General features: G+C 44.6%; 1 protein-coding gene across 1 annotated transcript in view; it reads left to right on the top strand.

Moving 5' to 3' along the window:
* The window catches only part of PSIP1 (PC4 and SRSF1 interacting protein 1), a 53,230-nt gene that overhangs the window by 23,061 nt on the left and 15,677 nt on the right, over window positions 1-14,492 (top strand). Inside the window, exons 6-9 of the mRNA XM_054397376.1 lie at window positions 122-248; window positions 1,106-1,181; window positions 1,976-2,201; window positions 2,806-2,921. Coding sequence (XP_054253351.1) covers window positions 122-248; window positions 1,106-1,181; window positions 1,976-2,201; window positions 2,806-2,921 — 545 coding nt within the window. The remainder of the gene's footprint in view (window positions 1-121; window positions 249-1,105; window positions 1,182-1,975; window positions 2,202-2,805; window positions 2,922-14,492) is intronic.

The following is a 14,492-nucleotide window of genomic DNA, read 5'->3' as shown; positions in this document are numbered from 1 at the left end:
CTTGTGTAGAAACAGTAACATAATGATGCATTTTGAGAACATTGAAAGGGTTGTTTGAAAAAATAGTTGAGAAATTGATGCCCTATGTTTTTTCACTTGTCAAATTAATTCTTTAAATTAGGCTGAAAAACAAACTGAAAATGAGGAAACAGCAGCAGTTGCAACAGCAGCAGTGGCACCAGCAGTGGCAACAGCAGCTCCTGTGCCAGTGTCTCCAAAAGTAAGCCCCAAGAGAGGAAGACCAGCAGGTAACTATAAGAGAAGACTTGATTTTTTTCACTACAGAATTATCTTTGTAGAGTCAGTTAGGGAGCTGTCTCTTATACTGAAGTACTATTATTTCTCATGCTAAAAGCAATCTTTGCTAGTAGGTTGTATTGAGTAAACACCTAATTTCAAACTGGTGTATTTAAGACATAAATGGATTTAAATTCTTAGCATTAATGCTCCATTCTCTAAGTGAGACTTCTTGTTGGGTTTGGGTACAAGTGTCCCCTTTACAAAATTCTTTTGAAGGATATGTGCTAAGAAGTCAGAGATACTGTTTGAATTCTTCCTAACAGTATGGTGAATCTAAGGAAATGCAAAATTTTGCTCTTTACTGTAGCATGGTGGTAGAACTTCTTGACAGTGGTATGGTATCAAGAAAAGTGGTGGAAGCCCTCTAAAACATCTAAAAATAATGGCAAACAGACAGTGTAAATGTGGACACAAAATTACTTCTTTCCATTCTCTAATTTCAGGTTTTCTCATTCTCTTTTTTGAGACATGATTTGTATTAGTTATTCAACACATGAAATAAATCGTAACTGCACAGAGTGCAAAAAGCACCTGTAAGAATTGATAGTTGCAGCCTGTGGCTAAAAAAAGGCCATAGTTTTTAATTTGTCAATCAACTAAAATATCTAGCAACACTACAATTTTTCAAAGAGATCTTGACTGAAGTTTGGTACTCATGTAACATTTGCGTTTTGTTTAATAACAAAGTTAGGGTATGTATTTTGATTGTGTGTAGCTTCTGTCAGTTGAGAAAGGATCTTTCTTCATAGACAAGGACCCATATGGTGGCTGTGGACTAACCTCTTATTTCTGTATAAAACACTAGCTTCTGAAGTAAAAGTTCCAAAACCAAGAGGGAGACCCAAGCTGGTGAAACCACCTTGTCTTTCAGAAAGTGATTTGTGAGTTGTTCTATTTTGTTTCTTATATAAGGTTTCTTCATTGTAAAATGTGTTGTTCCTTATGTTAAGACTCAGTATGAGTTACTGTTTGCTTTATTGTTATTTACAGCTCAGGTAGTTAGTACATAGTAGCTCCAGGTAGTATATATCTGGAGTAAGAGACAGATGATCTGTGCAACTGAAGAGAAAAACATGTTTATTAAGAGAAAAGATCTTGCAAAAACTGATTACTGATCTAAAACACTTGATTTAAAAAAAAGTGTATTTAATAAGTTTTTCTTTCAGAAATCTTTTGTGATGGAATTCCAGCACTATTTGTTACCTAAATTTTGGGTTTACTCTTCAGTTCATGTGTCAAGTTCTTAGTGATGTTCATAACTGAAGGAAAAGCTGAATATTAGCAGTTTTGTATAGATGGGCAGTTGCAGTTTTAATATATGTACACGTTAAGTGTACTTTTACAAAACTGGTTTACACTATATGCCCTCTTGGTGCAGATACACGTGTGGAGAACAACAAAGCATTAATTTCTTAGATTTGGATCCATGCACGTTTGTTAATGTTAGCTTCATGCAGACCTTTGCACTATTACTTGTTTCCTTTTTTGCATAGGTAGTGTACTGTAGGAAAAGATGAGTATTTTTTGAAGAGTCATTAAGTGAACTGAGAGTAAAGCAACATCATAAGCTTTAACATTCTGTGATTGAAAAAAACAAGCAATTCCTTGAGTTAGAAGAATGTGGTGGTTTAAACTCACTGTAGATGACAGAAATAATGCCCAATTATTGTTTTAGCATTAATGAGGAGGAGAAGGTAAAGAAAAAAGGACCAGAAGAAAAGCCCAAAAAACAAGGCAAAAAAGATGAGGAAAGTCAGAAAGAAGAGGATAAATCTAAGAAGGAACTCGACAAAAAGGAAGGAAAGAAAGAGACTGAACCTAAAAGGAAAAGCGCTCTAAAAGTGGGTTCCGCCTCAGCTTCTGATTCTGAGGATGACGGAGAAGAGCAAGAAGGTGACAAGGTATAGTTTTACTTTCCTGACAACATTTAGTATAAAAAAAATTAGCATCACTGAATATCTTTCTTGAAGTTAATGCTAGACCTTAGTAAAAGCAGGAGCCCCATGACTGGCTAATTTAGGTATATAGAATAAAAGCTACAGAACTTCATTAAGTCAAATAATTCTTTAAGGAACTTCTTTGGCATTTTCTAAGAAAAATACCTGTTTGGAGATGCTTTTCTTTTTAACAAAAGATGAAATGTAGCATTAACTTCTTTGTTAGAAGGCTTTTTTCCATTTATGTTCCTTGGAATGCAGACATTTTGTTCCTTGGTTACATGTAAGAGAATATTTGTCCTGAAGTCAAGTTTTTGAAAGGTGTTGGTGGTTAGGATATTTGCCTTCTGTTAGAAATAACACAAAGGAAGGACTAAGGAAATTCATAACTTGTCAGTATGTGGAGGTCTTGTATTTAGTTGAGGGAAAGCCTGACCTAGTCGGGTTGTTCTGTGGAGCAGAGTTTCTTCAGAGATACTTAGTGTAGGTAGGTTTACCATATTACAGAGATGGGGATTTTAATAATCTTGATTTTCTCTTTCCAATCCTAAAATTAAAAAAAAAAAAGAAGAAAAAAGGGGGAAGAAGCTTTCAGGCAGCTCACAGAAGAAACATTGTAAGAGGACATGAGAGAGAAGTAGCAGAAAGAAAGCGTAAGCAAGAGGAGCAGACAGAATCTGAATTGTGAGTAATTTTTAACATTTGGTGTTTGCAAGCTATAGGATGACTTTGAAATTAACAGGAGACGACAATACCTGAGAAACTCAAACTGGTTCACATTGTGTTCTGTTGTTTTCTCACTCTGTTGTCTAGTTTAACTTGTTTTTAAGTGGAGGGTAAAAAAACTCTAAATGAGTATGTTCTCTTGTGGGAGGAGAGGAAGAATTGAACCTAAAAATTAAATGATGTCAGTCTTTCAGTGTCTTAAGAATTTCTAGCCAAAGACTGCTGGTGGGTTCTGTTCAGAAGTAACAACCATGTGTTTTTCTTTCAAAGTTTTGGATACATCACACTGAGAACTGGTAGGACCTATTAATCCATGGTTACGTATTTTTCATCATAGGGTTACCTATGAAAATTTCCTTCTGTCTGGTAGCTGGAGCACACGGCATCAGACAGAACAAGACAAAAAACGAAGAACTATTTTACTCTAGCACTGCAAAGCCAGTGGAGTGATGCCAAGAGCAGTCTGCATTTGGAAGATGAACTATCACGAATGTATCATGCCAAAAACTGGGGCAGGATGGTGGGGACACACAGACAGACAGGCAAATCAGAAAGGGAGAGGATAATGTTCTCCTTCACCTTCTTTTTCCACATTCATTAACAAGAATATAGTTTGGCTTTTTTTTTTTCTCCTCTAGCCCCTTCTTCTCCTTTTGTTGCTCTATGTGCCCGAGCATTTTCAGCTCCAGCGATACTAAACTTTCTTTAGTATCTTTGCAACTCTTAATGTATTAGTATTTAAATCTGACATTTCTGATTGATTTATGCAATTAATCTGTCATACATGGATTTGGTTATAATAATCAAATCTCTACTTTTAAATAGGTGCCATATTGTATGTATTGGAGGCTAGGTGGAGCTTGTTTCAGTAAGATAAAGAAGTTGCAGTTAATGAATGCATAATGAATTTAATTATAGCTGCTGATTAATGCCACGAAACTCAATATTGATAAAAAGTAAAAAGACTTCTTTTTGTGCTGTTTGTCTTCAAGTTCCTCTAATAATACACTGAACACAGGATAAGAGCTTTATTTTGTTACTTCTCTTAATCAGCATAGTTTACATTTTCTGGCCTTTGTAGCTACTTTCACACCTTGAGTACTGTATCCAGTTCTGGGCTCAATTTAAGAAGGACATTGAGATACTTGAATGTGTCCAGAGAAGGGCAGTGAAGCTGGTGAGAGGTCGCAAGCGCAAGCCCTATGAGGAGAGGCTGAGGGAGCTGGGGTTGTTTAGCCTGGAGAAGGGGAGTCTCAGGGTTGACCTTACTGCTCTCTACAACTACCTGAAGGGAGGTTGTAGCCAGCTGGGGGTTGGTCTCTTTTCCCAGGCAATCAGCACCAGAACAAGAGGACACAGTCTCAGGGGAAGTTTAGGCTTGAGATGAGGAGCAAGTTCTTCGCAGAAAGAGTGATCTGTCGTTGGAATGTGCTGCCCAGGGAGGTGGTGGAGTCACCATCCCTGGAGGTGTTCAAAAAAGGATTGGACATGGCACTTGAAGCCATGGTTTAGTTAGTCGTGAGGAGCTGGGTGATAGGTTGGACTTGACGATCTCTGAGATCTTTTCCAACCTTGTTGATTCTATGATTCTATGATACTTTGATAATATTGGTTGAAGTCTAGTAGTGGTACACTGTTCTGTACATACTCAAAGTTTACATGTACCTTTTAAATGGCATGATTGCGAGCTGCAGGCAACTGCATCAGCACCCCAAGATCTTTAGAAGAGGAAAGGGGGCTCCCACAGACAGGCAGACAGAGAGAGGTGGAGAGGTGACCCCACAAGACCCAGCATCAGCATCTCTGCTGAGGGTGCCTGAGAAGGCAGAGTGGCTGGGGGCGATCCTGGAGGAGCCACGGGAGGTTCAAACCCAGCGAAACCAGAAGAAGCTCTCAGACTGTGAGCTGTAGGCAACAGTCTCCTTGCTTGCTGGAAGCCAGCGAGTGGGGTGTGAGAGGGAGGGGTGTGGTCAGATGGCTGGGAAGGAATGGCCATTGGTACAGGCAGCCTAACAGGCATAGGGAGAGCAAATAGAGACTGAGTGTACCCCGGGGACTCCTTTTGAGACAGCTCAGTGGTTGGCATAAGCACGGCGTGTGGGCAGGACACAAGGTGCTTCAGTTTTACTGAAGGCACGATGGTGGCTACTCAGAGGAGGAAGACTGTGCTCTCTGCACCCACCAAAATGGATATTGGCATGCAGACTAGAGGTTGTGAGGAATGCCACAGCCTTTCACAGGCAACAGGGGGCAACACTGACTATGGGTGTGTGCTCTGTGAGCAGGTTTTTGACCTGCTCATCTGGTTGGCATAGCTCCAGGATGAAGTGATGGAGCTCAGGGAAGAGGTGAATAAGTTAAGAAGCATCAGGGAGAGTGAGAGGGAAATTGGTAACTTTCACAAACCAATCTTTACAAATGCAGAACAGGAATCGACTCTTAGTGGGACAGAGGATTCGATATCCTCTCCTCAGCAAGCCCCCCAGTCCTCCTGCAGTAACTGTAGTAACTCATATGTGCAGGGTCAGTGGGAACAGGCAGCTACCTGACGAAACAAACGATACAAATGGAGCAAGCATGCTGCTTGAGGAAGCACACCACCCACAGTGCCCTTGCAGAACAGGTATGAGGCTCTGCAGGAGGACCTGGTTGTGGGCAAGGTCAAGGGCTCACAAAGGCCAAAATTGCCACAAGGGCCAGAAGTGCAACCAAGGCCAGCTTGCCTCAGGCCAGACATAAAAACTGATCCTGAAAAGAAAAATGAAAGGGTCGTTGTTGTAGGTGACTCCCTGCTGAAGAGAGCAGAGAGCTCAATATGTAGACCAAACCCGCTTCATAGAGAAGTGGTACCTGGTGCCCGGGTAAAGGATGTTGTAGGTAAACTACCCACCCTTGTGAGTCCTTCAGACTATTATCCACTTCTGCTTTTTCAGGTGAGTAGTGATGATGCAGCAGTGAGAGGCTCACAATCAATTAAAAAAGACTTCGGGACCTTGGGGCAACTGCTAAAGGGATCAGGAGCTCAACTTGTGTTCTCCTACATCCCTCTGACATCTGCGATGAACGAGGGAACATTTAGGAAGAGCCAACAGGTCAATTCATGGCTCCAGGACTGGTGTCATCGACAGGGGTTTGGGTTTTATGGGTCACAGCTTAGTTTACAGGGCACCAGAACTCCAAGCAGCCAATGGGATGCACCTATCCCAGAGGGGGAAAAGGATTCCAGGGCAGAAGTTAGCAGGGCTCACTGACAGGGCTTTAAACTTGATTTGAAGGGGGAAGAGGTTGTTAATCTCATGCTTGCCTGTGACAAAGATTGGGGCAGCTCACCAGAGGTAGCGGGATGGAGTACTAGCAAGGGCTCTCTACTTGTTGCCCTGAGGCAAGCCAAGGACAAAGCACTGGGACACTCCAAGGGAATCAAGGGGAATTCACCTAAGAGGGTGACACAGCCAGCCCAGCTGAAGTGCCTCTATGCTAATGCACACAGCTTGGGCAACACACAGGACGAATTAAGGGACACTGAGCTGCTGGAATGCTATGACATAGTGGCTATTGCTAAAACTTGGTGGGATGATCCCCATGACTGGAATGCAGGGATAGATGGGTACAAGCTCTTTAGGAAGGACAGGAAGGGTAGGAGAGGAGGAGGTGTTGCTCTCTATATCAGTGACCAGCTGGAATCAGTGGAGCTCCACCTGGGGAAGGATGAAGAGCTGGTTGAGAGCATATGGGTTAAGACTAAAGGGAAGGCAGGGGAAGGAGATGCTACTGTAGGGGTCTGCTACCTGACCAGCAGAACCAAGCAGATGAGGTCCTCCACAGGCATATAGAAGTGGCTTCATGGGCACAAGCCCTGGTCCTCATGGGGGATTTCAACCACCCTGACATCTGCTGGAGGGACAACACAGCTAGGTATCAGCATTCCAGGATATTCCTGGAGTGCATAGATGACAACTTCCACCTCCAAATGGTAGGGGAACCAACGAGAAACGATGCTATGCTGGTGCTTGTTCTCACCATAGAGAAGGGCTGGTGACCAATGTGAGGATCAGGCTGCAGTGACCATGAAGCAGTTGAATTTAAGATCCTCAGGGCAACTGGAAGGACATATCCCAAGCTTACAACCCTGGATGTTGGGCATGCAGACTTTGATCGCTTCAGGGATCTGCTGGGCAAAGTATCATGGGACAAAGCCCTAGAGGGAAGAGAGGCCCAAGACATCTGGTCAGTGTTCAAGGATCATCTTCTCCATGCCCAGGAGCAAATATACCCAAAAACAGGAAAGCAGGGAAGAATGCTAGGAGACCTGCCTGGATGAGCAAGGAGCTCCTGGACATGCTGTCACACAAAAAGAAACTGTACAAGGAGTGGAAGAAAGGACAGCGAGAATGGGGAGCATATAAGGAGGCTGCCTGAGAAGAAGAGGCTTGGTTAGAAAAGATAAATCTGAGTTAGAATTAAATCTAGCCAGGGAGATCAAGGGGAAGGAACAGTAAAAATTTTTGTAGGTATATTAATCTTAAAAAGAAGACTAGGGAAGGTGTGGGCCCCCTCAGAAAGGAAAAAAGTGACCTGGTGATAAGTGATAAGGAGAATGCTGAGGTTCTCAATGACTTCTTTACCTCAGTCTTCACTGGCAAGGGCTCCAGCCGCACTCCCGGAATAAAGGAAGATAATGAGAGGGAGTCGAAGAAGGAACTGCGCATTGTGAGTGAAGATCAGGTTAGTGGCCACCTGAAGAACCTGAAAGTGTTCAAGTCCACGGGACCTGATGAGATACACCCACAGGTGATGAGGGAACTGGCAGAGGAGGTTGCTAAACCCCTCTCTATTATATTCCAAAACTTGTGGCAGTCTGGGGAAGTCTGCACTGAGTGGAAAAGGGGAAACATAATTCCCATTTTCAAAAAAGGAAAGAAGGATGACCCAGGGAACTATAGACCAGTCAGTCTCACCTCTGTGCCAGGTAAGATCATGGAGCAGATCCTGCTGGCGGCACTGCTGAGGCAGAAGAATAACGAAGAGATGATTGGGTACAGTCAGTGTGGGTTCGCCAAGGGCAAATCTTGCCTGACAAACCTGGTGGCCTTTTATGAACAGATCACAATATTAATAGATGAAGGCTGAGCAACTGCCATCCTTTACCTGGACCTGAGCAAAGCTTTTGATACTATCCGACATGACATCCTGGTCTCCAAGCTGGTAAAGTCTGGGTTTGATGGATGGAGCATTCAGTGGATAAAGAACTGGCTTGATGGCTGCCAAAGAGTGGCTGTCAATGGGCGCATGTCCAGGTGGAGGCCACTGAGAAGTGGAGTCCCTCAGGGATCAGTCCTGGGACCAGTCTTGTTGATGACATGGACAGTGGCATTGAGTGCACCCTCAGCAAGTTTGCTGACAACACCAAGCTGTGTGATGCAGCAGACATGCTGGAGGGGAAGGGATGCCATCCAGAGGGACCTTGACAGGCTCGAGGGGTGGGCCTAAGCCAACCTCATGAGGTTCAACAAGACCTGCATCTGGGTCAGGGCAATCCCAAGCATACCAATATAGGCTGGGCAGCAGTCCAGAAGAGAGCAGCTATGAAGAGAAGGACTTGGGGCTTCTGGTGGACGAGAAGCTCAACATGAGCCACCATTGTACACTTGCAGCCCAGAAAGCCAATCACATCCTGGGCTGCATCAAGAGAATCACAGCCTGCAGGTCCAGGGAGGTGATTCTCCCCTTCTCCATCGCTCTGGTGAGACCCCACCTGGAGTACTGCATCCAGTTCTGGAGCCCCTATTACAGGAAGGATCTGGACATGCTGGAGTGTGTCCAGAGAAAGGCCACCAGGATGATCAGAGGGCTGGAGCACCTCTCCTATGAGGACAGACTGAGAGAGTTGGGACTGTTCAGTCTGGAGAAGAGAAAGCTCTGAGGAGACCTTATTGTGGCCTTCCAGTATCTTAAGGGGGCTTACAAGAAAGCTGGGGAGGGACTTTTTAGGGTGTCAGGTAATGATAGGACTAAGGGGAATGGAAAAGAACTAGAAGTGGGTAGATTCAGATTGGATGTTAGGAAGAAGTTCCTCACCATGAGACTGGTGAGAGCCTGGAACAGGTTACCCAGGGAGGTGGTAGAAGCCCCATCCCTGGAGGTTTTTAAGGCCAGGCTGGATGTGGCTCTGAGCAACCTGATCTAGTGTGAGGTGTCCCTGCCCCTGGGAGGGCATTTGGAACTAGATGATCCTTGAGGTCTCTTCCAACTCTAACAATTCTATGATAACTTGTGCTGCTAGGTGAAGTTAAATAGTCCTATGTACTTTAAAATTTTTATTTCTGTAACAGTCGAGTATGGTAGAGTATGAGAGGAACATGGAAGATAATAGACATGAAGGCCTGGATATTTTAGGGGGCTTATTACTATGGCAGAAAGAAAATGAATCGCAGAATATTTGGTCATGAAGTAATGAAATATGCAAATTCTAAAACAAGGCTTTGAAACCCCTCTGTGGTGGTTTGAAACTGTCTTTTTAATTTTTCCTTGCAAAGTTCAGAACAGAGAAAGTGAAAGAATGTAAATAAGTCACTATTGGGTGTAAGAAAGCAAAATAACGATTGTTCTAAACACTTCCATTGGATAGATAGAAATGTTTAAGAACTATTACCCAAAACAAAGTAGGCATTCTGCACATTCTGCGTTCGGCAGTGGGGGCAGTTGCTGGGCTGTCTGGTTGCTGTTTCTTCTTCTCTTCTGGCTGAAGATAACACGTACTGACCTTGGCAGTTAAGTTAACAACTTTCTGCTCTAACTGAACTCTGCTTCTCTGTCCAGGGGGGTCTGGGGGGGAAGCTCCTGGGAGAGGGAGGCCCCTTTGGGAGGGTCCCCTTGGGGGGAAGCAAAGGGAGATCGGTTGTGCTTTTCTGTTGATTGTATATATTTGTAAATGTTGTGAATTTTGTATATTTGTACATATTCATTGCATTTCATCTGCTTGTAAATACAGCTTTTCATTTGCTTCCAGACTGAGCTAGCCTGGTTATTGTTGGTGGGGGGGGAATTTCAGCTCACACCGACACACTTTTTATTTTTGGCGCTCCAACTCGGAGCTCGATTGCTTGTATGATTTATTCCTGCTCAGATTAGGAAGCAAAATGAAGCTGTTTTGGATTTTGAATAATTTTATTTCCAATGTTATCAGTGTGATTGTCTACAGATGGGCTGTTTCCTGCATGATAGACAAGATTGTGAGATATGTGGCATATAAGTTGTTTCTTTGGGTTAAGAACAAGTTACTGAATGTTGGTGAATTCTGTTGTGGTCTTATTGGGCTAAGGAGATATGGTAACTCAACTATGAATCTGCTAGCAGACACATTTGAGTTTGTTACTCCTCTTACAACTACAGAGGGTCTTTGGAACCAGTGGTACCCTAGATATCTTGTGCTAGCCTTAATTTTGTTGTTTCTTGGAATAATCATATGGCTGCTGATAGCACTGTGTCAAGAAAGACGTAAGGCTACTCACTCTTCCAACCTGCATAGATGTAAGAAGAAACATAGAAAAGCTCAGAGAGGTTCGGAATTGGTTTCTGATTACGGTGACCAGGAAATCACAGTTCAGGTTTGTGAGAAAGCTGCCGATAGTTTTGACTCAGAGCCAGCAGCAGTAGCTGCGGGACCTCTGCCAGAATCTGAGATAACAGACTCGGGTACACAGGCAGACATAGTTACACAGACAGACTTGGCGACACAGACAGACTCGATTACACAGGCAGACAGGGGTACACGGGCAGACAGGGGTACACAAACAGACACAGCTGCACAGAGAGAAATGGATGCGCAGACAGACATAGTTACACAGAGAGAAATGGTTGCGCAGGCAGACATAGCTGTGCAGGTAAACGCCATTAACGAGGCACAGTCTCCTCCTCCTCCCTCTGCTGCACAGACGGACGCAGCAGTGTCTGCAGGATCTCAAAGCACACCTCCTGCCAACCCTGCACAGACTCCCTCTGCTCCTGCTAACCCTGCACAAAATTCCTCTACTCCCTCCAACTCTGCTGTGAATGTGAAAGCCAATCCAGTAAATTTGGTGGCCACTGTAAGCAGAAAGCGTAAAGGAGCTACAGGAGGAGATGCAGATGCTGCAGGAGATGGTGCAGATGGAGATGAGGGTCCTTCTACTTAGGGTCCCTCTGTTAAGAAAGATCCTTCTGGTGAGGAAGAGAAGGTTAGCCTTAAAACTCTGGCAGACCTTTTGAGACCCCACATGGATGATGGAGATGTAGACCCTGCTGAATTAGCAACTGCAGGCAGTGCCTCTGAACTCAAGGAAATTCAACGAAGGATTAAAATAGGATTATGGGGACAGCGACCTCAGGATGATGATGATGAGGAGGAGGAGGATGACATACAGTCAGCTAATGCACCCAGACAGGAAATTAGACATGTGAGGAAGGATTACATCAGAGGAGATAACGAGCCAGTCCTGTCTTGGCTAGCCAGGTGTTTTGATATGGGAGCCCCAGCATTGGTGGTAGGTGACAAGTCGGCCTCTCAGTTGGGGATGCTCTCAAAGGATACAGGCATAGACAGGCATCTAGGCAAGTGCATTGGTAAAGCTTCTCTGTGGGCACGCCTCTTATTGGCAGTCTCGCTGAGGTACCCCAGCAGAGATGATTTACTATGGAACCCTAAGCCTGGACCACAATAGCTGAGGGAATCAAGCGTCTGAGAGAATTTGCTGTGAGAGAAATAATATACGGAGATCATAAGACTCTGAACCCTGATGAAATTCCTGTTGGAACAGGCCTTGCCAAAAAGCTCATTAAGCTTGCTCCTCCTAATTATGCTACTATTCTGGCAAGCAGGATTGTGGCAAGAAATTATGGTGGAGTGCCTCCCACTGTTGGCTATTTCACTGACCAAATGAGGCAGTTGGAGGATAGTCTTGCACGTACTTCTTTGGTTTCAGCCATTGAAACTTTGTCTGGAGAAATGAAGAATTGCATGAAAGAGCTGAAGGAGGAACTTAAAACCTCCATATCCAACTTGATGAAGGGGGATGATTCTAATTCCTCTTCCTCCAGATGGATACAAGTTTCAGCTGTTAGGAACAGACGTGCTCCAAGGAGGCCATTCCAGAATAGGTCAAACCAAAACAGACAGCAGAGGCAATCACGTGGCAGTATCTGGATAACTCTGCGTGATCAGTTTGGTGAGAACATGAACAGATGGGATGGTCAACCAACTTCTGATCTTTTCAAGAGGTTACGGGAGCTGCAGAGGGGCAGATCCCGAGGTAGCAATACCAGGAGGGCAGCTGTCGCTTCCTCAGTTTCCCAGAACAACTCTGATAGCTCCAACAGTGATCCTAATTCTCGTGCTGGACGTTGTGCCAGCCGTACATGTGGAGGTAATCCCCACAACTAGGGGTGCCCTGCCTTCTGCCAGGGGGAGGTAAGGGATAATGGAGATAACAGAATCTATTGGGATGTGTACATCCAGTGGCCTGGCACTTCAAAATTTCAGAAGTACAGGGCCTTGGTTGACACAGGAGCTCAGTGCACCATAATACCATCAAATTATCAAGGGGGAGAATCTATAACTATTCAGGGAGTCACTGGTGGATCTCAAGAGTTGTTTAAGATAGAGGTTGACATAAGTTTAACTGGGAAGCAGTGGAAGAAACATACTATTGTAACAGGACCTAATGCACCTTGTATTTTGGGAAGTGATTTTCTGAGAGAAGGGCGTTTTAAAGACCCTAAGGGTTACAAATGGGCTTTTGGAATAGCAACTGTAGAAATTGATGGAGGAAAATTGAAGTTGTCTATCAGACCTGAGCTTTCAGATGAATCTGCAGTTGTGGGACAACATGAGATAGAGGATGTAAAGCTGCCGGTTGCTTCTCAAACTGTACATCACAGACAATACAGAACCAACCGTGACTCTTTGGTGCCCATTCAAAACTTGATTTGTCAGCTGGAGAGTCAGAAGGTCATCAGCAAAACTCATTCACCTTTCAACAGTCCAATCTGGCCTGTGCGAAAGCAGAATGGAGAGTGGCGTCTGACAGTTGATTTCCGTGCCTTGAATGAAGTAACTCCACCCATGAGTGCAGCTGTACCAGACATGATGGAACTCCAATATGAGCTGGAATCCAAGCAGGCCAAATGGTATGCTACCATAGACATTGCTAATGCTTGCTTCTCTATTCCCATAGCAGAGGAATGCAGGCCTCAGTTTGCTTTCACCTGGAGAGGCATTCAGTACACATTCAATCGTTTGCCCCAGGGGTGGATTCACAGTTCAACCATCTGCCATGCAGTGATCCATGATGCTTTGGAGAAAGGTGGAGCTCCAGAACACATTCAGTTCATCGATGACATCATCGTCTGGGGTGAGACTGCTGAAGAAGTCTTCGAGAAAGGTAACAAAATCATTGACATTCTCTTGCAAGCTGGTTTCGCTATCAAGCGAGACAAGGTGAAAGGACCTGCCAGAGAAATCCAGTTTCTGGGAGTGCGGTGGCAAGATGGTCGCCGTCACATCCCAATGGATGTGATAAACAGAGTCTCCACCATGGCAAATCCCATCAACAAGAAAGAAACTCTGCGTTTCTTAGGCATAGTGGGATTTTGGAGACTGCACATTCCTGGATACAGTCAGATTGTGAAACCTCTCTATGATGTGACTCGAAAGAGAAACAGTTTCCAATGGGGTCCTGAGCAACAAGCAGCCTTTGCCCAGATCAAGCGAGAGGTAGTCCAAGCAATGGGTCTGGGACCTGTCCGAACTGGTCCAGACACTAAGAACATTCTGTACACAGCTGCGAGTGACAATGGTCCAACCTGGTGCTTATGGCAAAGAGCTCCAGGGGAGACACGAGGACGTCCTCTTGGTTTCTGGGGTCGTGGCTACAGAGGCTCAGAGGCAAACTACACTCCAACAGAGAAAGAGATTTTAGCTGCTTATGAAGGAGTGAAAGCTGCTTCTGAAGTGATTGGAACTGAGTCACAACTTCTTCTAGCTCCTAGATTGCCAGTTCTGAATTGGATGTTCAAAGGCAAAGGTTCTTCACCACATCATGCAACAGATGCTACCTGGTCTAAGTGGATGGCTCTGATAACACAGAGAGCTCGAATGGGAAATCTCGAAAGGCCTGGTTTGGTGGAGGTGATCACAAACTGGCCAGAAGGCACAAGCTGTGCAAAACCTCCAGAGGAGAGAGTAACTCGTGCTGAGGAAGCTCCTCCTTACAGTGATCTGTCTGATGATGAAAAGAGATATGCTTTGTTCACAGACGGTTCCTGTCGTCTTGTTGGGAACAAGCGGAGATGGAAATCTGCAGTGTGGAGTCCAACGCGCAGAGTTGCAGAAGCGAGAGATGGAGAAGGAGAATCCAGTCAATTTGCAGAGGTAAAAGCTGTCCAGCTAGCTCTTAACGTAGCTGAACATGAGAGATGGCCAAAGCTTTACCTCTACACCGACTCATGGATGGTAGCCAATGCCTTGTGGGGTTGGCTGAAAGGCTGGAAGAA

Source organism: Indicator indicator, chromosome Z (assembly GCF_027791375.1).
Source record: "Indicator indicator isolate 239-I01 chromosome Z, UM_Iind_1.1, whole genome shotgun sequence".
In the NCBI taxonomy this organism is placed as follows: Eukaryota; Metazoa; Chordata; class Aves; order Piciformes; family Indicatoridae; genus Indicator; species Indicator indicator.
Note: the sequence above shows the minus strand (reverse complement) of the source record. Positions and strands in the feature narration are given on the sequence as shown.